Source organism: Lissotriton vulgaris, chromosome 2_1, assembly GCF_964263255.1.
Source record: "Lissotriton vulgaris chromosome 2_1, aLisVul1.2, whole genome shotgun sequence".
Classification (NCBI taxonomy): domain Eukaryota; kingdom Metazoa; phylum Chordata; class Amphibia; order Caudata; family Salamandridae; genus Lissotriton; species Lissotriton vulgaris.
The window spans coordinates 1,453,984,397-1,454,006,585 of NC_141687.1; the positions used below are offsets into that span (position 1 = coordinate 1,453,984,397).

At 48.0% G+C, this 22,189-nt stretch overlaps 1 protein-coding gene across 4 annotated transcripts in view; it reads left to right on the plus strand.

The window, feature by feature from the left end:
* The window catches only part of LOC147732747 (ATP-dependent RNA helicase DDX25-like), a 1,983,894-nt gene that overhangs the window by 532,628 nt on the left and 1,429,077 nt on the right, over positions 1-22,189 (plus strand). For all 4 annotated transcript variants that reach the window (XM_086957315.1, XM_086957316.1, XM_086957313.1 and 1 more), the window contains exon 4: positions 10,883-11,015. In XM_086957315.1, coding sequence (XP_086813441.1) covers positions 10,883-11,015 — 133 coding nt within the window. The remainder of the gene's footprint in view (positions 1-10,882; positions 11,016-22,189) is intronic.

Sequence of the window (22,189 nt, forward strand, 5' to 3'; positions counted from 1 at the left end):
TAGAGTAGTGTTCTGGAGTGGTTTATATTGGTGTTGATTTAAGATGAGTGGTATGGTATGTAATAGATTTGCATTATGTGTTTTGTAATATATGGAGTATAGGGTTGTTAAGTTGAATGGTGTAGTGTTGATTGCAGTATATAGAGTGGAGTATAGTTTTTGAGTGTATTAAAGCTTTGTTAAGTTGTACTAAGCAAGACTCGAGTCTTACAGCATTGCAATCATTTTCAAACAGCTACCTACCCTTTATAACGCTGAGTGCCCACCTGTACTTAACTGTAGTGTTGAGAAGGCAGAAACCACTTTACCTCTGAGATAAAGTTCTGTGATTTACGTACACCACAAAGGCGATAGAAAATTCCCAAACAAGAATTAATTTAAGAGTCCATCACATGGCAACAGACAGTATACAATTTGTCATTCCCACGCCACAGACCATGGTGGCGCTGTCTGTTTGATTTTGAGATAAGGAACACAAGTGTTTAACAACTCTCAATACATTGTAAATAAATAATATCCGCCGCCATGCCAGTCTTATAGTTGGGGGTTGCCAAGAATAGGCTAAATTGTAGGTATGGGATGGCTAGTAACTGTGTTGGTATTTTCACTGACAGCACCGGAGGAGGCATTGGGGCCTCAAGCTGCAGTGGCACCATGAGAACATACTTACCTGGCACTTCCTATTTTACAAATTAAGCTAGTTTCCTGAAAAATTCGGTATCAGTATGGTGCAGGCCACTATTAAATCTTTGCCTCTGTCTTTGTGTGAGATCAAGCACCCTCTGCTGTGTCCACTGATGGAGGGGTGACTGGCTTGCAGCCATCACAGGCTGCTAATCCTCACAGAGCACAGAAGTACATATGAGGCGTTCAAGAGGATTTAAAACCCCACCCACTAAAGAAAACGGAATATCTCTTTCCAGTACCCGCAATCCACACATAGTACCTGCACCTACAAATATATACACGAATAACACATGTACACACTTGTGCTTGTTTTTTACCTCATATTTGTTAATAGGCTGACGTGGCCACTAGAGAGCTCAAACTGGAACCTTGAAATTACTCATCGATTTCCTCAGTAATAGCATTGTGTGAGTTATTTTAATGGCAATATCTGGTGGACAAGGATATCGGGTGGTAATGTAGCTTAGTGGGTTAAGATGCCGACAATCTTAAAACACATCAGAAATAGAAAAATAAAACATATAAAGGCCATCACAGCACTGTATTGGAAAGATGATTGGATGCTTTCTCTATACATGCTCATTGAAGAAGGGACCTTTGTGGGAACAGTACTGCACAAGCAGAAACTGTGACCAAAAACCAGATAAAAATGTAGGCTGTAAAACTGACCCTGTGCTGGTATGACGGTAGATATCCTGATGCCAAACAGGAAGTTACAGTCGGGGAATGCAAACAGTTGAGGGATAAACAATCAGTTGCTAAGCGGGCACAGACTGCAGTGCGCAGTAGCAATACCAGATTAAATGTTATCACTCCGTACGCAAATCCACAAAACCGTTTCCTTACTCTCCTTTCTACTTTTTTGAATACCGAAAAGAAAACAAGATCTGAAAGTTAATTTCAATCAATGTAGATGCAATGTAGAAGAGAGGCCGGAAATGGAGGAAGTTAGGACGTGTTCGGCAATTCATTACTGTTCTTTGAGCATAAACAGAGTGCATCAAATATGGGCGGGGTATTGACGCGGGCATTGGTGAACAGCAACTCAAAGGAGACCGGGCGGGAGTTAAAAGTACAGATGTGAGAGACGACGGGGCTGGTGACTGAAGTAAACAACCAGTGAAGTGTGGTGATTTTTATTTATTTATATATTTCACTTATAAACCGCACTGTCACCTAGCAGGCATCCTGGCAATGGCAGACTCATAACAGAGGGGGGAATCAAGACTGGTGACAATCTAGGACTTCGGGAATAGCCAGGTTTTTAAACTCCTCCTAAACGGTAGGAGGTACGTGGTTTGTCCGAGCTTGACCAGAAGAGCATTCCACAGTTTCGCTGCCACCACACCAAATGATCTGCTTTGGCTTTCTTAAACCTTGGTATCCTCACCAGTCTAGCCGAGGAGAAACAAAGGTTACGGACCGGCACATGCCACACAAACTTCCTTTGCAAAGGAACAGGACCGACCCATGGAGGGCTTTAAACACCAGACAGAGAGACTTAAAGTGAACTCTGTCTCAACGAGAGCCAGTGCAACTGAGCCAGAGCCCTAGAGGAGGAAGACCTTGTAGGCCACCCCAGGGCGAAGTTGGCCGCGGCAGACTGGATTGTACTGCCTGGGGAAAATGCGATAAACTACATTGTCCATACCACCGCGAACCTCTAGCAGATGTGTGCGCGTGCACACAACCAAAGCTTCCAGCCAGGATTTAATGATGCAGGCACTTGTAAGAAGTGTTCAATGTGAATAATAGGGGCTCAATAAAGTGAGCGCTCTCCCACAGCCGAGTCAGTGTTCATGCCTGCCGCAAACCAGTGTTCAATGTGAATAATTAGGGCTCAATAAAGTGAGTGCTCTCCCGCTGTTCATGTCTGCCGCATGGTTTGCTTCAGAAAAGAGTTTGAAGACGGATACTTCATCCCAATAGGAGCATGTTTAATGTAGTTAGTCCGTGCTGCATACGCGTTCCCAAACAAAGAAAGGAGGAACAAAAACACAGATTAACCTGTCACAACAAAAAGATTTAAGCTGACAGCCGAACAAACCAATCAAAGCCAATAGGTGGAGTTTTACCACATAGACTAATTACTGAAAGTCTCGGAGCGAGAGCGCATGCGCTGCCTATACGACACCTAATGAGTTCTCCTTCACAATAGATGAAGAACCACAGCGTAAGGAACATGTACTTTGCAGATGCTCTTAGCCGTCACCTGAAGTGACGTGTTGATTATTGAAACCAGTGAGCAGCCAACAAAGAAGAGCAACATAGGGTGAACGAATGTGTCGTGCCCAGACATTGGGCACTAGGACCCTGAGTCTGGGGCAAAGGACAGAGGACACCGGACACCACTTCCGGTCAGGGGAGGGGGCGACACAGAAGACGACCAGCAGGGCAAGGGGCCAGACGTAAATGTATGCTGTGCCATAAGGGCCAATAAAGTTACCTTGTAATCAGCCACCGCGTCCTGTGATCTCTGGGGGCTTGAGGATACGACAACTGACACATCGTATCGAGTGCCCAGCAAGGGCGAGACCAGGAGCCCACCCTGGGTCGCGTCGAGGGACGAGCGTTGACTTCAGCGAGACCAGGAGCCCACCCTGGTTCGCGTGTGAGCGAAGAAAGCGGCGCGGGAGCCCACCCCGACCACCACAGAAGAAAGAAAAGAAGCATCATGAGAGCGCCGGTAAGCGGACTGAATGATCCGAGTGAGCGGATCACAGCAAAATTTGAGTTCGAGCGAATCCCGGCGGCCATCTTGAAATCAGGCGGCCAGGGCCAATCAGTGCGAGAGAAGATATCAGCGCGAGACCACCGGCGGCCATTTTAGAGTCAGGCAAATGGACCAATAAGGGGGCAGAACAGTGCGTGGCCATTTTGAAGCCAGGCAACAAAGAAAAAGCCACGAGAGTGCTGAAAAGAGCACCAAACGAGAAAAAAGCACAAGGCAATGCAAATGAGCAGATAAGAACAAAAAAAGATAAAAGGGTAGAAAGAAAGCACAAACAGATGCAAAGAAAGGCACTTTAAAAAAAAAAGAAGAAACCGTGAAGGACAGTGAAAAAACAGAGAAGCAAGTGCCACCAAGAGCACAAAGAAAAGCAAAATGGTAGAGCAAAAGGGCGAAAGGCAGAACGCCGATTATCTCAGACCTCTCCCATTCAACCTGTCCGAGCCGCAAGTGGGTATACGATGGGAGAGATGGGTCAGGAGATTTTAGAGATACATGGAAGCCACAGATGTGACAGAGGCCAAACAACTGGGACTATTCCTCAACTTAGTAGGTGATGAAGTAGAGGAACTACTAGTGACCCTTCCAGAAGAAGAGACTTCCACGTACAAGAGACTAATCAAGTGCCTAACAAGCAAATTTGATCCGCAGAGGAACATCGATTTTGAGCGATACACCTTCACAATAGCATTTCAGCACACAGACGAATCGTTGCATGATTTTGCAACGTGACTGCGGAAGCTAGTAACTCACTGCGAGTTCGACAAATACGACAATGAACAAGCGATTCGCCTGCGCATCATTGAGGGATGCCGTGACAGACTTCCGTGCGAGAATCCTGAAGGAACTAACATCACTGGAAAAGATCCTGTCACTAGCAAGAGCTGAGGCGAGAGCGACAGCGCACGTAAAGGAGATGGAGCGAGGAAAAGAATGGCGAGTTGAACAAGCCCACCGCATGACGGATAGCAGCTGCGCGAGCAGCTGGAAAAAAAGGGAAAAATGCACAGGTGACAAGGAAGCATTCACACAGAGGCACGTGCCCGGCATTTGGCCAAACATGCAGGAAATGCAACAGAAACAATCACTTTGCCAGTGTATACCAGGGGCTGCAATTTAGAAATTAAATAGGAAGAGCGGGAAGACCGCGAATGATGACGAGCAGACACGTCAGACATGTCGAAACAGCGAACGGAAGCTCCTCGATAGTCAGGAGAAGAAGGGGAAGAAGAAAAAGTAGAACGACTCTACCTCATGTCAGACGCTGCTGCCATGTCCTCTGATGAAGGCGGAAAGCAAGAAAGCATCCGCCTTGTGGACAAGAACACAATAAAAAAGACTGAGTTTGTGACCATTGGCGTAAGACCACACAAAGCAAGGTTTGTCCTAGACAGCGGCGAAATATGTAACATCATGTGCGTGTCGGAATACGAGAAGATGGAGGTGAAACCAACGTTGAAAGCGTCCAAAGTTGAAGTATTCACATGGGGGTCAAGAAAACCACTGACAAACATTGAAAAATTCACAGAGAACCTAACATACAAAGGTCAAACAATAAAGGAAGAGATTCACGTGCTGAAGGGTGACATTCCTGCACCGTGCTTACTGAGCAACGTCACAGCCCAGGTAATGGGCCTCCTCTAAATGACATTCAACATGTCAGAGAAGAAAAGCATCTTGCAGGAATACCCTAAGTTACTGCAAGGACTGGGGAAGCTAAAGGGGCGCCAAATAACGCTACACATCGATGAAGCAGTGAGGCTAGTAGCTCAGCACCACCGGCGAGTGCCAATACACCTGCAACCACAAGTAGAAGAAGAGCTTGAAGCGCTGCTCAAGCAAGATATCATAGAACCAGCAGAAGGACCGACGCCCTGGGTGTCACCAATAGTGGCGGTACCGAAGAAAGACACGTCCAAAAAACGCATCTGTGTCGACATGAGAATACCGAACACAGCGATCGAGTGTGAGAGACACCCTGGACCTCACCTTGATGATATGATCAGCTGCCTAACAGGCACAAGACACTTCTCCAAGCTAGATTTGTGCCAGGGATATCACCAGCTAGAGCTCGACCCTCAGTCCAGATACATCACAACGTTTTCTACGCACCTAGGTCTGTTCCGATATAAACGATTGAGTTCCGGAATATCGTCCGCTGCTGAGATATTTCAGGAAACAATATGGCAAGTAATAAGGTCTGTGAAAAATAGCCTAAATTAGAGTGATGATATTCTGGTGTTTGGCAAGTCAGATGAGGAGCACGACAAGGCATTGCGAGAGATGTGCTCCCAACTGGAACAGGCGGGGTTGACCCTGAATGAGGACAAGTGTGACCTGGGGCGAGACAAACTAGTATTCTTTGGCCACATCTTCTACAAGAAAGGAATGCGGCCAGATCGCAGCAAAGTGGACACGCTGGAAAGAGCGAAGCAGCCAGGTGACATTGCAGAGGTGAGGTCATTTCTCGGCCTTGCCAGCTACTGTGCAAGATACATCAAAGATTTTGCCACAGTGAGTGCACCCCTGAGAGAACTGACAAAACAGGGCCAGAGTTTCACGTGGACAGAAGAATGCAGCAAAGCTTTTGAAGAGATCAGACATGCTGTGATGGCAGTAGACCACCTGGCGTACTGTGATCCGCTGCTGTGCACTGATTTGACAGTAGATGCCAGCCCAGTGGGTTTTGGGGCGATACGGGCACAACACAGACCAGGCAAAGACTCACCAAGATGCGTAGTAGCCTACGGAAGCAAAAGCCTATCCGACGTCTAAAAAGTGTATTCCAAACCAGAGAAAAAAAGTCTGGCGGTAGTATGGGCATGTGAACACTATCACACGTTCATCTATGGGAAACCTTTCACAATACTAACAGATCACCAAGCACTGATAACAATTTATGGAAATCCCAATTCAAAAATACCACCCCGGATAGAGAGGTGGGGGATACGGCTAATTGACTAAAATTTCAAAATAATACACAAACCAGGAAAGGAACACAACCCGGCTGACTACATGTCAAGGCACCCCCTGCCACATGCATTGGAAGCAAGCAAAATGGCAGAGTAATACCTAAATTTCATACTGAAACACAACACACCGGCATCAATAACGATGGAAGAACTGGAACGGAAACGAAACGACCCTACCATGCAAGCCATACAGAAGGTGACCAGACATCAAAGGTGGAGGCATGTCAATAACAACAGCATCCTGGAAGGAGTGATAAAAGAGGAACTTCTGCCGTTCAAAAACATCCATGAAGAGCTCTCAGAAAGCGAAAATGGAATAATGATGAGGCACTACAATAGTGATGCCCCGAACGCTGCAGGGACAGACGGTAGAGCTAGCACATGAGTCACACAGAGGAATGGTAGCAACCAAGAAAATGCTACGAGAAAAAGTGTAGTTCCCGGGACTTGACAGCATGGTTGAAGCAACTGTGATGTACTGCCACATCTGCCAAGTGACTGGGCCCCCATCCAAGCCGGAGCCACTTCAGATATCTGAACTCCCGAAGGCAGTGTGGACTTCTATGGGTCCCTGGGGACAGGAAATTACCGGTTGGTGATAATAGACGAATTCTCCAGGTTTCCAATTGTAAGGCAAGTAGTGTCAACCTCGGCAAATGCAACCTTACCAGACAATGTTTTTGCAGCATGGGGCTCACCGCCCCTGACTGACAACTGGCCGCCATTCTCAGGTGAAGAATTCAGAAAATTCATGGAATACCTAGGGATCCATCATCGGAAAATAACACCTCTGTGGCCACAAGCAAATGGGATGGCTGAACGATTCATGGGAACAATCAAAAAGTCGATACAGCGAGCCAAGATAACACAGACCTCGATCTGGCAAGCCCTATGCCAGGTACTGAGGGACTACCGGAACACTCCTCACAGCTCCACAGGACGGTGCCCCCAGAACTTGTGCTGGGGTGCTCGAGCAGGACCAGGCTACCGCAAGTGGAAGCGATGACAAGCGTGGAGCGAAGCAACATAGCTGCCAGAGACGAAGAAGCGAAAGCAAAAATTAAGGCGTTCGCCGATCGGAGGAGGCACGCCACTAACACAAAAATAAAAGGAGATACCGTGGTAGTGCGGCAAAGACAACTGCAGAAGTCAGATAGCGCATTCTCAAAGGATCCTTTGACGGTGAAAGGAAGTGAGGGGACCAATGATAACAGCATCAGCAGGGCGATATCACATCACAAGGAACAGTTCGCATTTCAAAGAACTAAACACAAAGGAAGAAGAACAGCAGGCACCAGTGCTGGAGGAAGTTAAACAGGAGGAAGAAGCACAAGTGGACAACAGAGAGACACGGCCGAGAAGGGAGTGCGAGAAGCCACAGAGACTGATTGAAGAGATGTAAAGTGACGGAGGCCTGTGAGGATCTCTCTCTCTCTCTATCTCTCTCTATCTCTCTCTATCTTTCTCTCTCTCTATCTCTCTCTATCTCTCTCTCTCTCTATCTCTCTCTCTCTCTCTCTCTCTCTCTCTCTCTGTGACCCCAATATTGTTTCGCAACAAGGGGGGAGATGTTGTGCCCAGACAGTGGGCACTAGGACCCTGAGTCTGGGGCAAAGGACAGGGGACACCGGACACCACTTCCGGTCAGGGGAGGGGGCGACACAGAAGACGACCAGCAGGGCAAGGGGCCAGACGTAAATGTATGCTGTGCCAAAAGGGCCAATAAAATTACCTTGTAATCAGCCACCGCGTCCTGTGATCTCTGGGGGCTTGAGGATACAACAGAATGGTAAGCAGCAGGCGGGAATAATGTGGTTTTAATGAATGCAACTGGTCTGTCAGACCGTGCATGTGCACTGATGCTAGACTTAAAAAAAGAGAAAAAAGGGGGCGGGTGGTGGGGGAGTGGCAACAAAATGAGTAGGAAGGGACATAATGGATCAGCAATAACATAGTGGGAGTGGGGGTATAAGGAAAGAAGGCGAGGTAGGGAGCACCAGACTTGGTTGGGGATTTCAGGGGGGGGGGGGGGACAGGAAATAACTACCTCAATCACATTGGGCGTAGTGGACGAGCACTGATTCTGTGTTTGGTCGCTGCTGCACAGAAAGGAACAGAAGTGACACTTTGCCTGCGCTTGCCATTTAGGAGGCTGCAACAAATGGTAAGGAATGTGCTGCCCTCAAGCTTATTAGTGTAAACAATAGTGTCTTGCAAGCGAAAGCACTTGCGCTGTCGCAGCTCGCCTTAAGAAGGGCCTGTTCACTTCTATTGAGCCCTACATGGTATGCTGCCACCACGATGCTTGTGCTACTTAACTCCTGTCAAAGGCAGTAGCCTTACCCCACCATGTGGGTAGCTCTTTGGGTGCCCCTCCATGTCCAAAACGCAGTGGTGGCCTGTAATTTTAGGAGGGAGGGAGTGGACGGGATACACACGCGCACACACAAATTCACAGCCATGCACTCCCACACACGAACGCGTCCAATCACAGCACTCATTAACAAACATTCATACATACATGCATGCCCCAAACATTCATTTTAAAAAACACACACTTAACTGCAGCTATGCCGCGGAGGTCCCAGGAGGCTTAGGAATGTAGCAGTCCCAACGTCATCATGCCGTAAGATGGGATCAGTTAGACTGCTGACCCCCCCCCCCACCCCCCCCCCCCCACCCTTCTCTGTGATGAAGTGTCACTGATTAACACTCGACCCTGGGCGCTTCCGGGCTTAAAACTGAAGCGCCCATTTGCGAGAAATCAGTAATTTTACTCCTAGTCACTGAGGGAAGGGCCTCTGGACCTTTGCCGAGGTGAGGAGGTCACACCCACTAGAGCTGTGACTTCCTCAGCCCAGCAAAGTTCAGCTCAGGCAGCCAGGAGCCTGCGCATTTAACTCATGTCTTGCTCCTGGCTGCCTGACCTGAAAATGAGGAGTCTGTCAGGATGTCATTGCATTGTAATGGGCATAAGTTGTCAAGAGTCCCTAGATTTCCCTATTTGGGGGTTGTTTTTGATGAATGTTCTACGTGGCACCCTCAAATGTTGGAGAAAAAAACAGCCCTGGCACGCTCTATTTCTGCGTTGCTGGGCTTCTCACGTAAATTAGGGGTGAAGCCCATTGAGGCAGTTTTAAAAGTATATGCTGCCAAATGTACTGCCATCGCTATGTATGGCGCAGACCTGTGGGGCTTTAGGCCAGTTACATCGCTCCAGGTTACGGAAGATAATTTCTTAAAAACGCTTCTTTCCCTCCCAAGAGCCACGGCAAGCTTCATAGTTCATCAGGAATGCGGCGTGGACTATCTGGAGGATAGAATTGCCATGGCCCCCATTTTAAAGTGGATATCAGTCTGGCTCAATCTAGAGCTTAAAGTAAATCATGAAATCTTAAAAGACTGCCTAATGCTAGATCACTGGGAAAAGATCCCTTGTTTGAAATATGTACAGCAAATGTGTGAAAAGTTGGGTCGGCCTGAACTGTTCAACAAACCTTCTAGTTTGGTGAAAGGTGATTTGAAATGGGTTAAAAATACCTTTTTGGTGAACAGAGGAATGGAGAGAGAAGGTAGGGAGCTGTTAAAGCCCTCTGTCAGGTCCCATCAACTGATTGTTTCCTCTGGCCACGAACTGGAACTCTACCTCAAGGTCGTCAACAACTCCAACCATAGGTATCTTTAACTAAGTTCCGATTGAACATTGTAACTTGAATCAAGTTTCTTAAACTTACAACCTCTTATAATGAATTCTTCAATTATTGATCATCGTATGTGTTGTTGTTTTTAAATTCCTGCCACCATGTGCTGCATATTTTATTGGGTACTCCCTCCCTTTTTATGCTGTAGTTTATCATTTGTTATGCTCCTTGGTGACTTGTGGACCTTTTTTTATGTTTGTGTACTTTTATGGTTTTTGTGAATTGAACCAAATAAAGTATTTCTTGACTTGACTTGAGGAGTCTGTCAGTCCGACCTTTGTTCAGCCGGTCACACTGTTTATGATGGGCAAAAGGTGGGGGGTAGGGGCGTGACCGGCCGCGGCTGCCAACAATAAAATAGGGATCTGTGAGACTGGCCTATGTTATGATACAGACACATGTTCAGTGTTTTTTTGCTGATGACAACACAAAATCATGGAGTCAGATATCATTGCAGCTGGGGCACTCAGGGTAGGGTGGGGGGGGAGGGTACAAGTCCTGCAGCATTAGATGAACCTTTCGGTCCCACTGAGCCTACTTTCAGTCAGAGGACCTAATTTACTTTACCATCCACTGTGCTTCTTCACCAGACTTAACTAGTTTGGAACGGTCCTGTATATTTGACACTGCAAGCTATTTCTTCATAGCTTAGTAACGTGCTTGTAGAACTAGTGTATATGTTGCAGGATAATTTGCAGTGTATTAGCTATACCAACGGATATTTTGTGTGCATTACTGACTCACATTTCATCTCCTGACTCACATTTTGTTTTGTAACTACCCTTTGTCAGATTTGGCGGCTACATCGCTACTAAACAAACTTATTAGAAAATCATTAGTGGAATCAACCCATAATGTGGAGGTTCTGCAGCGTGATCCAGATTCTCCTTTGTACTCCGTGAAGAACTTTGAAGACCTGCGACTGTGAGTATTGGCAGTTAGTTTTAATTTGAAGCCTTATTCTGGTAGGGTAGCAATCTTTACTCCAATACTTTTTCGAAATGTGTAAAACTTTGCATTGTTAACTTGATTATAAAGTACTAATTTGCTTTGCTCTGGCACAAACAATTCGTATTTGGTAGAATACGGTTTTCTACATTGGTCTTCCATGTGCTAATAACCTTTTTTATTTTGTTTAATATTTATTGATTACATTTTCATCATCAAGAACATAACAAAGCAATGGTAAATGAAGACGGTATGCGGCGTGCAATTCGCCCCCAAAACTGACAGATTAAATTGCTTTTAAAGATGATTTATTATGTGGCTTGTATCGAGTGAATCTTGCAAAAAGTGCCAAAAGAGCCCAAAGTGAAGCTTGGTGGTACATTGAACGAGCACAGGTGTAAGTCTGAAGTGGGAATGATGTGGAAGATTCAGCAGGGGGAAAACGAGACTCAAACGTCTTCTAACACAGGTGGCAGATGAATCTTCAAGCCCCTAGTCAAAATTACTTGTGGGGAACGCCTTCCTTTTTTATTGTAAACTGCATACAAGTTGAAGGCATTTGTGGGACACGGGAAATAAGGTAGCTCTCTGGTTAATTTCTAAACTCAGTGGGCATATTACATTGGTCTCAACCTATTAGACCTCCAGAAACAATGTTTACATTTTATCTGGGCATCCTTCTCTCAAACCACGAATTTTTCTATAGAATGGTGCAGGTGAAAAACATTTCTTTTGTTACTTATCTGTTGCTCCTTAGTTCTCGAGGACACAATACCGTTGCATTATTTGCAAAACAGGACAACTTTATTTCTGTCTGGAGGAAGGATACGTCACATCCAGCCTCTAAATCACACAGAATAATTAAACTGTCATGCATTGTATTGCATTGTGACCTGGTTTTCCTCCCAACTAATCACAATTTTAATATGCTTGGCAACTCTCAGCTCCTGAAGTGCCACTCAAGTTTAAAAACACATTAGCGCTAATATCACATGAAGCACATAAATTGGACACACAGTATTTATCCATGGTGTCCTCACAGTACAGACAGACTTCACTAAGTAGACAGTGTTAGCAGTTGCTAGAGCAGGCTTAACAGTTGGTACCCCTGCCACTGCGTCTCTTGGTCTCTATAGTCATAGAGGCAGTGATATTATTATTATTATTATTATTATTATAAAGGCTTTTGTAGCGCGCTCTATTACTAAAGAATAGTATCCTGGCGCGGGAAGGTGAGAGCGGAGCAAAGGGTTCATTGGGAGGACAGAAAAAGAGGTGGATTACAGAGTGATGTTAAACAGATGGGTTTTCAGTCCTTTCTTAAAAGCCATGATGGTAGGCGCTGTCTTGATGTGGAGGGGGAGAGCATTCCAGGCTTTCGCAGCTCTGACCGCGATGGATTGGCCGCCTAGTCTACAGTACTTAAATTTAGGCACGGACATTTGGCACTGATTGGCAGTCGGAGGAATCGGTTAGGGACATAGAGGGTAAACCTTTTCCTCAGGTAAGCAGGGCCAATTTGGTGGACAGCGCGGTAGGAGAGGACAAGAGTTTTAAACATGATCCTATGAGCAACTGGGAGCCAGTGAAGGCTGCGAAGTAGAAGGCGAACACTGGAACTCTTGGGTATATTGAACAGGAGTCTCACGGCGGCATTTTGTATGACCTGAAGACGGTGGATCAAATAGGCCGGTTGTCCACAAAACAGGCCATTCGCGTAATCTAACCGGGAGAGTATTAGAGCGCGAGTAACAGTCTCTTTAGCCTCTCTAGGGAGGAGGGGAAAAAACTTACGTAGTGTTTTCAAAGTAGAGAAACAAACCCCGTAAGTTTTTTTATGTGGTCCTCCAATTTGAGGTCATTTCCGAACCAGACTCCTAGAAAGAAAATAAATGTAGCTCCAGGCGTCATTTTCCTGTACCGATATACGAAGTAGTAATTTGGAAAAGAAGGTGTTTGAAGCTAGGGTTGTAACAAGGGCTCTATTATATGGCACTATTGGTGGTCAAAGCCCCTGTGCCAACTCCCCTTCTGCCTAGCTTGTGCCCCCACCGCACAGTTAGCCATTGCTGCTGTTGCCACCTCCGCTGCGTTTCCCACTGTAACCCTTCTTTTGTTGTCCACTTGTCCTCCGCTGTGTTATTCTCGCTGTAACCCTCCGCTGTAAACTTCTTCTTTTCCCTACTGCTGTTTACTGTTCACCGTCGTAATACTTAGCTTTTTGCCTTTCATTCAGTTTTGCCGCTGTTGTTCTATTGTACTGCTGTAACCACAGCATTTTTCTGATTTCATTCTCTTGCCATTGACTCTGTTTTGTTGCCGATTATTGCACTGCTGTAACCTTGGCATTTTTCCGATTGCATTGTGCTGTTATTGCACTATTGTATCCTTGGCATGTTTAGGTCTCGGACCGACGGCTGGCTCGCCAGCCGGAAGTCGGAGATTTTATGAGTTTGAGTAATTCGCCTCCATTCTCTTCCATTGGCTGGCTTCCTAAACGGAGGCCAGCCATTGGAGGAGAAGGGAGTCACTCCAAACAAGCCCCGTCTCTTTCGGATTCGGGGGCGTAAGTTTTGCTGTTCTTTCGATTATGTCATCCGTCACTCAGAACAACAAAACACGCCCTTGAATCCGAAATTTTCGGAGTTGCGGCTGCCATTTTGCTGGCCGAGCAGCGTTGGACATGAGGTAACTATCCCCAGTTAATTATTTCTTTTTGCCGCTCCTCTATTTTTCTTTCTCAAGCTTTCTTTTGTTGCCCACCCAATCTCCTCCCTCTGAATTTCTTTTGCCCTCAGTTCACCTTTTTTTCGCTTTGCCCACTCATCTCTTTGCACGGAATTGCAGCTTGTTCTTTGCCCTCTTCTTACGCGCGCATGCTCTCTCTTCTGCACGTGTATCTCACTCTCTCTCTACCTTTCATACTCATTCGTCTTGATGGGCACTAAAAGTCGCTGTAGCTTGTTCTGTATTTTGTTCCGAGTATAACCGTACAACGACCCCTTCCTTAAGTCTTGTCTTCTAATGTATGACAGTTAAAACTCTTGCCCTTTTTTCCCAGTATATGAAGTTTACGAGATTGCCACAAGGGGGGTGGGGGCTCATTTCCTTGTCATTGTCTAGGTCTCCTGTTTGTCGGCGCTGAGAGGGCGGGAGGAATTTTCCAAAGGGTTAATGGGGCATGTGTAGGTTGTGCTGCACTACGGTGGCTCGGAGAGGGACAAATTATTAAAGGGACTGAAAAAATCTAGCCGCGATTAAGAAAGGGGAGGGGAGAATGTGCCGCAGCTGAAGGGGGAGCCCAGGACCCACGGAGGCAGTTGCCCGGTCATCCGGGAACAGGGAGAATATGAGGTGAGGTTATTATCTTGAAGGGGCTGCGAAAAGGGAGGGGATTGAGGGACAAGAGGGAGGACACACACGACATGCATAAAAGATCTCAGTTTATTTCAGAGTCAGAATCACAGCTCTGCTCTGCGTGGCGAGCCAATGTCCTTCCCCAGGCATGTCTTCGCTGGTTCTAGTAGCCCATCCACAGTCTTTGGCAACCGGCTCCATGGGAACACATCTGCACTCCATGCACTCTTAGGCGCGCGTTCAACGGCTGATGCCCTTCCAGACTCTGTGTGGAGATCCCATGTCCTTCCCTGGGTATGTCATAGCTGGTTATCCACGTTATGTGCACCCGGCTTTATTGGCACATCTATAATCCCTGCGTTTCTTATACGCCCGTCTGTATGCCGCCCGCCCGACAAGGCTCTGTTCACATAACCCTCTAGTTGCTTAAGAGAGCAGCGCAGCCCACCCCATGACCCAAATCTCTGCAACTACATACAGAGCCCATGCACTCTCTCAGAATCATTTACTTATCCACAATCTTTGCCTTCCAATGCCCCCCATACTCTGTGTGGCTCTATAGTCAGCCCCCATCCCCAAGGTGTGTACAGTCACTGACCCAACACTGGTACGCTCTGGTGCGCACACTGCATAGTAACACTCTATGTTCTCGACTTTATATGTAGCCCCCCCCCCCCATTTTTGTAATTTCTGCAAAGTTTATGCACGCCCAAAGTGTATGTTCTGCGAAAGATGAGTGCATAACCCCGTCTGCGCCTCCCCGGGCTCCGTGTGCACATACACCCACAAGTAAATGCCATCTGCGGGGTCAGCGAGAACATCTGTAGTTCATGCCCTCTGATAGTTTTGTGTTCACAACCACAGTCTCTGCATCTGCAGACTCTGTGCAGGCGCGCAACACCAATTGGGCTCACGGGGCTTCAGCTAGCCCCCCCCCCCCATCGTGTAAGTCAGCCCGGGCCGAGACAGCTTCGCGGCTGGCGACAATCTAATTGCAGCCGCACCTGAGTACTTAAGAGGTCTTTAAAAGACCATCTACTTGTAAATGAGGCTTTTGTTGTGTTATCACCACATTTTACAGCTACTCTGTCTATGATTTGAAGAATTAGATACACTTGCACAGCCAACTCCTTCCTGGTCTAGTGTGCACATCCACAGTTGTGCTCTCTCAAGCACAAATGACTTGCTCTATCCGTACATCTACAGCTAATATCCTTCCCATGCTGTGTTCGCAGACCATGCCCTCCCCATGCTAGATACACACCCATGTGCCCATGCACACACACAGACTCACTTTTTTGTGTGTGCAGATACTGAGTCCATGCTATTTTCCCTTTTTCTGCTGTTACCATCCAACAAACATCATGGGGCAGGGCAGAAGATCATTGATCATGTATTGGTTGTCATTCACGTAATACGCAGAGGTTGGCAGAATTTACAGCTGGTAAAACATGCATAGTTATGACCTGCAGAGACGAGTGTGTGAGCGGCTCGTGTGCTTAGCATAGATGTGAGTGGCATCTCTCCTCATACCATATCTGAGCAATTTCTAACATAAATTACATCGGAGGTGTTGGTGCGCCGCAGACAACCATGAACTGAATGAAGAAGGTAGTGGGTTCTCATTTCGATATCTTATTACATTTTAACTCTGTCTGGTGGGATGGGCGGATTTGCTTTCAGAGAAAAAACAGAGTCCTGGTACAAATTCCTATTTGCGTAAAAAAATAAAATAAAACTCATTCACACGTACTTTGGAACCTTCCTTCTATACGTACAGTCGAAATAACCACATACTCACCGTCCTGAGTGTTGTAATATTCCGAAATCCTGCACCTACAGGTATATTAGCATCTTGAAATGAGGCTTTGTTCGTTAGGCTACAACTCCTCTAGTAAAGCTTGACCACACAATGGATTTTTTGAGAAGGCCGGACTCTACAACGATTGATAAATATCCACACTATGCAGGAAATGAATGTGCTGCGTCAGCCCCTCCTAGGGAAATCCTTCAAGATGTTCGTAGCTCAGTACTCCTTTGTTTTGCCTTAGAAGCTGTTTTTCTTTTATAAGGCAACATTCATAAAGAAATCGAAATGTAATTTTGATTTTGGATGTCATTTTTTTGCGGACACATGTGATATATATTCTCCTTAAAATTCAACCTTAATAGTGGCAAGCTGTAAATTCAGTAGGAATGTATGAGAAAACTATGGTTTTCCAGAGAAGGCTCAATTTGCAGAACATCCAACACTCCCATACATCTTACTTATGGGACAATGGGCAGGGCCATGTCACACCATTCCATGCAGTTTTAGTCAGACTTCCCCCTACTGACGGAATCTCACCTCGGGGTCCTTTTAGGCCCTGGCTAATCAATAAAACATTCAAGAAGTGAATGGGCTGCTGACAGACTCTTCGAGGAATACTTGGGGATATTTATTGCTCTGTACTTGTGTTTTGTATCAGGACCTGCTTTATAGACTGCATTTCAGAAAGAGAGATGCATATTTTCTCTGATTTCAGTTATTAGACAAGTCATGCAGGGTGTTAATTTATTTTCTATTTTGAAAGTGCCATTAAGAATTCATCAGCAACCCCCATCATGCTAGCTATGAAAGATAGGGGTTTTGTTGGATTTATTGAGCCATTTTTTATTCTTCGGGGAATTTGTGCACTAGTCTTAGTAATGTATCATTTGTGCTCGAGAATACAAAAAACAAAGAAACAATTGCCTTCAAAGAATAAATATTTAGCATCACTAGTTTTTTAGGTCGAGGGACCGTCGCACTGCGTAGCAGTGGGCGGAGCCAGATATTTAATGATTCCTAGAGGGGGCTTGGAACACGTCCCTCTTCTCCATTGGCTGGCCTAGTAAATGCTGGCCAGCCATTGGAGGAGAGGGGCGTCACTTGGTCCAAGCCCCGTCTTTTTCGGATTCGGGGGGCCTGTTTTTTGTGTTCTATCTACCTGTGACGTCATCCGTCACTCACCAAAAAACATGCCCCCAATTTCGAAAATTTCGGACATTTGCGGCATGTGAGTTTTTCTTTTTTTCTTGTTTTACATTATATTGTTCTTGTGAGAAAGGCTTGATTACTGGACTCTTTAAACAGCCAGCCCACTTTGTCACTGCCACTTTAAGGGTCGCAAAAGTGTTATTAATAAACTCGGTACCACACCGTAAAATAACTTTTGAAAAGCGGGCCGCCTGAACCGAAGCTCCGTGTTGAACCCGCATTCCCCGACCTCAAAAAGCATGCAAATGCAGCTTAAATTCCCCAATGTTGCCAAATTCTGTAACCGGAACATTTATAGAATCCGAGGACTTACAGACAGCGTCTAAAAACTGTCAATTGTGCCTGAATTAAATCCTAACTTTATCGGAGCTTCCACCTGCAAGATGGCGACCACCAGTTCCGAGCAGCGGAACAAAGGAAACACCCTGGGCATCCCGAAGCACTCCTGAAGTGAAGTGGACCCAGCGCGATAGCCGGCCAATGTTTATACAGCCACTGGCAGGAGGGGTCGGGCATGGCGCCCCCGTCAAAGGTATTAGGCACAAGACTGTGACTGCGAGGCGGCGGAACTCTGACTCTGTGCCGCGGAGGCTTTTAAAGATGGTGAGAGACCAGCGGGCTGCTTCATCTGGTGGGGGTTGCTGAGTGCACAACACAGCTGTGATGAATGAGCTGCAGCTTCTCCATGACTGCCCTACGCCTGTGTATCCTCCCAGCTGTAAGATCCAGGCACACTTTGAGTGATTACGATCGCGTCCTCCCACCAGGACCGATCGTGGGTTTGAAAACAGCGTTTCAGCGGGTTATTCTGGGCATGCTGATGCAAGCTCTTCTTTTCCGGTTGTGCTTGCTCCCCTGCCCCCTGGCTGTGCTTGCTCCCCTGCCCCCTGGCTGTGCTTGCTCCCCTGCCCCCTGGCTGTGCTTGCTCCCCTGCCCCCTGGCTGTGCTTGCTCCCCTGCCCCCTGGCTGTGCTTGCTTCCCTGCCCCCTCGCTGTTCTTGCTTCCCTGCCCCCTCGCTGTGTGGCTCTGGGTGTGTGTGTGGCTTTGGGTGTGTGTGTGGCTCTGGGTGTGTGTGTGGCTCTGGGTGTGTGGCTCTGGGTGTGTGTGTGGCTCTGGGTGTGTGTGTGGCTCTGGGTGTTCGTGTGGCTCTGGGTGTGTGTGTGGCTCTGGGTGTGTGTGTGTGGCTCTGGGTGTGTGTGTGTGGCTCTGGGTGTGTGTGTGGCTCTGGGTGTGTGTGTGGCTCTGGGTGTGTGTGTGGCTCTGGGTGTGTGTGTGGCTCTGGGTGTGTGTGTGGCTCTGGGTGTGTGTGTGGCTCTGGGTGTGTGTGTGTGTGGTGCTCTGGGTGTGTGTGTGTGTGGTGCTCTGGGTGCGTGTGGGGCTCGCTGTGTGCGTGTGGGGCTCGCTGTGTGCGTGTGGGGCTCGCTGTGTGTGTGTGGGGCTCGCTGTGTGTGTGTGTGGGGCTCGCTGTGTGTGTGTGTGTGTGGGGCTCGCTCTGTGTGTGTGTGTGGGGCTCGCTCTGTGTGTGTGTGTGGGGCTCGCTGTGTGTGTGTGGGGCTCGCTGTGTGTGTGTGGGGCTCGCTGTGTGTGTGTGGGGCTCGCTGTGTGTGTGTGTGTGGCTCGCTGTGTGTGTGTGTGGCTCGCTGTGTGTGTGTGTGTGTGGCTCGCTGTGTGTGTGTGTGGCTCGCTGTGTGTGTGTGGCTCGCTGTGTGTGTGTGGGGCTCGCTGTGTGTGTGGGGCTCGCTGTGTGTGTGGGGCTCGCTGTGTGTGTGTGGGGCTCGCTGTGTGTGTGTGGGGCTCGCTGTGTGTGTGTGGGGCTCGCTGTGTGTGTGTGGGGCTCGCTGTGTGTGTGTGTGTGTGGGGCTCGCTGTGTGTGTGTGGGGCTCGCTGTGTGTGTGTGGGGCTCGCTGTGTGTGTGTGGCTCGCTGTGTGTGTGTGTGTGGCTCGCTGTGTGTGTGTGTGGCTCGCTGTGTGTGTGTGTGGCTCGCTGTGTGTGTGTGTGTGGCTCGCTGTGTGTGTGTGTGTGGCTCGCTGTGTGTGTGTGTGTGGCTCGCTGTGTGTGTGTGTGTGGCTCGCTGTGTGTGTGTGTGTGGCTCGCTGTGTGTGTGTGTGTGGCTCGCTGTGTGTGTGTGTGGCTCGCTGTGTGTGTGTGGGGCTCGCTGTGTGTGTGGGGCTCGCTGTGTGTGTGTGTGGGGCTCGCTGTGTGTGTGGGGCTCGCTGTGTGTGTGTGTGGGGCTCGCTGTGTGTGTGGGGCTCGCTGTGTGTGTGTGTGGGGCTCGCTGTGTGTGTGGCTCGCTGTGTGTGTGTGTGTGTGGCTCGCTGTGTGTGTGTGTGGGGCTCGCTGTGTGTGTGTGTGTGGCTCGCTGTGTGTGTGTGGCTCGCTGTGTGTGTGTGGCTCGCTGTCTGTGTGTGTGGCTCGCTGTCTGTGTGTGTGGCTCGCTGTGTGTGTGTGTGGCTCGCTGTGTGTGTGTGTGGCTCGCTGTGTGTGTGTGTGTGGCTCGCTGTGTGTGTGTGTGGCTCGCTCTGTGTGTGTGGCTCGCTGTGGGTGTGTGGCTCGCTGTGGGTGTGTGGCTCGCTGTGTGTGTGTGTGGCTCGCTGTGTGTGTGTGTTTGTGTGGCTCGCTGTGTGTGTGTGTGTGTGTGGCTCGCTGTGTGTGTGTGTGTGTGTGTGACTCGCTGTGTGTGTGGGTGTGTGTGTGTGTGTGTGTGTGTGTGTGACGCTGTGTGTGTGTGTGTGTGTGACGCTGTGTGTGTGTGACGCTGTGTGTGTGTGTGTGTGACGCTGTGTGTGTGTGTGTGTGTGTGGCTCGCTGTGTGTGTGTGTGTGGCTCGCTGTGTGTGTGTGTGTGGCTCGCTGTGTGTGTGTGTGTGGCTCGCTGTGTGTGTGTGTGTGGCTCGCTGTGTGTGGGTGTGTGGCTCGCTGTGTGTGGGTGTGGCTCGCTGTGTGTATGTGTGTGGCTCGCTGTGTGTGTGTGTGGCTCTGTGTGTGGCTGTGTGTGGGTGGCTTTGTGTGTGTGGCTCTGTGTGGGTGTAAATGCAATAGGTCATGCATTTGCGAGCTATTAAACTATTGGCATTGTAAATGACAATGCCATTTATTTATGATTTAAACAAAAAAGTTATGAGCAATGCCAATAGCTCTACCTTTAATAATGCCGAGACCATTGCATTGTAAATGCTTGTTTTTTCTGATTCCGTTCTCTGCCCTGCCTCCTGCTCATTTCCCTGTCTTTCTGCTTCGGCTCCCCTTCTTACTTAATGGAGGTCGCTGCACCAAAGATAAGTAAGTCTGCGCCTGGACCGCGTCCAGCTCCAGGAACCCTGGATCTCCCACCAACTGCAGCTACACCAGGCATATCATTGCCTTGGACCCCAGATTCCGCAATAACAGCTGCTGCCATACTGCTCCATGCTCAACATTAGGATCTTTCTCCTGCTACCACTGCCTCTTCTTCAACACCAGAACACCTGCTTCTGCCACCAGTATGCCTACCACGACTGGACAACTTTACTGCCTCCTGCTCAATGCCCAATCACTCTGCAAACATGCCACCGAAATCTGGGACATTATCATCACCCTCACACCCAATGTTGTTTTCCTCAACGATACCAGGCTCAAGAAGGTGTCAGCGAATGACATTGTCACGGCTACGAGTGAGTTGTGTTTTGAGGGTACAGAGCCCCAGAAGAAGAGGTAGGGGGACCCGTGACTTCTAGTCAGCCTGAGGGTGTGGACCCTAGGTTGGAGGATCAGTGGCAGTTTGGAACTGCACTGATTAGAGGAAGAGTGGGGAATGGTTTCTATGTGCCAGGGGTTACTGCCCCCACTTTGTGGATTGACAAGGACCATTGACATCTGGGTGGCCTACAGCCGGGTCCTGGCCGTGGACAGCTAGGGAGTACCAGTGGGGTAACCTAGTTGGTCCTTTGACAGAGGGAACCACGTGGGTTCACAGTGGCGTAGAACTGGAGGGTGTACCTGCAGTTGCGGGCCTGTGTCAGTGTTCTATCACCCGACGCAGGGAAGCCCATCAAGGTGGTGATAGGTCTACCCTGCATTTTGGCTGGAAGGGGTTGTGTTGGACTTGTCCCTTTTTGCAGGTTCATCCCTAAACTTTTTGCCTTTCTCCTAGCCTTTTTTCTGACATGGTGTTGGTGGTTTTAAGACTCTGGGCACCTTAGCACTGCTGTTCAGTGTAAAGTGCGTGTGCTCTCTGATGAATGGGGTGAAATTGTTCTACACATGTTTAGCTTATTTAATTTACCTGTCAGTCCCTTGTAAAGTGGTATCTCATATACCCAGGGCTGGTCAATTAAATCCTAATGGTGGGCTTGCTGCGCTGATTGCGCCACCCACCAAAGTAGCCTTGTAAACCTGTCCCAGGCCTCTGCCATTGCATAGTAGGGCCTGTGCGCGCAGTGTAATTGCTGCTGTGACGTGGCACCTAAAGTGTGTGCCCTTTTACTACATCTCAGTCACCCCTAAGGTAGGCCCTAGCTAGCCCTATGGGCAGGGTGCATTGTATGTAAAAGATAGGACATGTACCTTAAGTGTGTGACATGTCCTGGTAGTGACTTTACATGCAGGTTTTTATAAATGTTGCCTTGGACGGTGAGGCCGTTACTTATTTGTACGTGAACATTTATTTAATTGTTGTGCCTTGCAATATATGTGACGACGTTATAAAATAGGCTTGTGCTACTTCGAATTTGCATCAATTTGTACATATTTCAAATCAACGTGAATGCAAATAGTCAGAGAGATTGTCAGTTCAAAT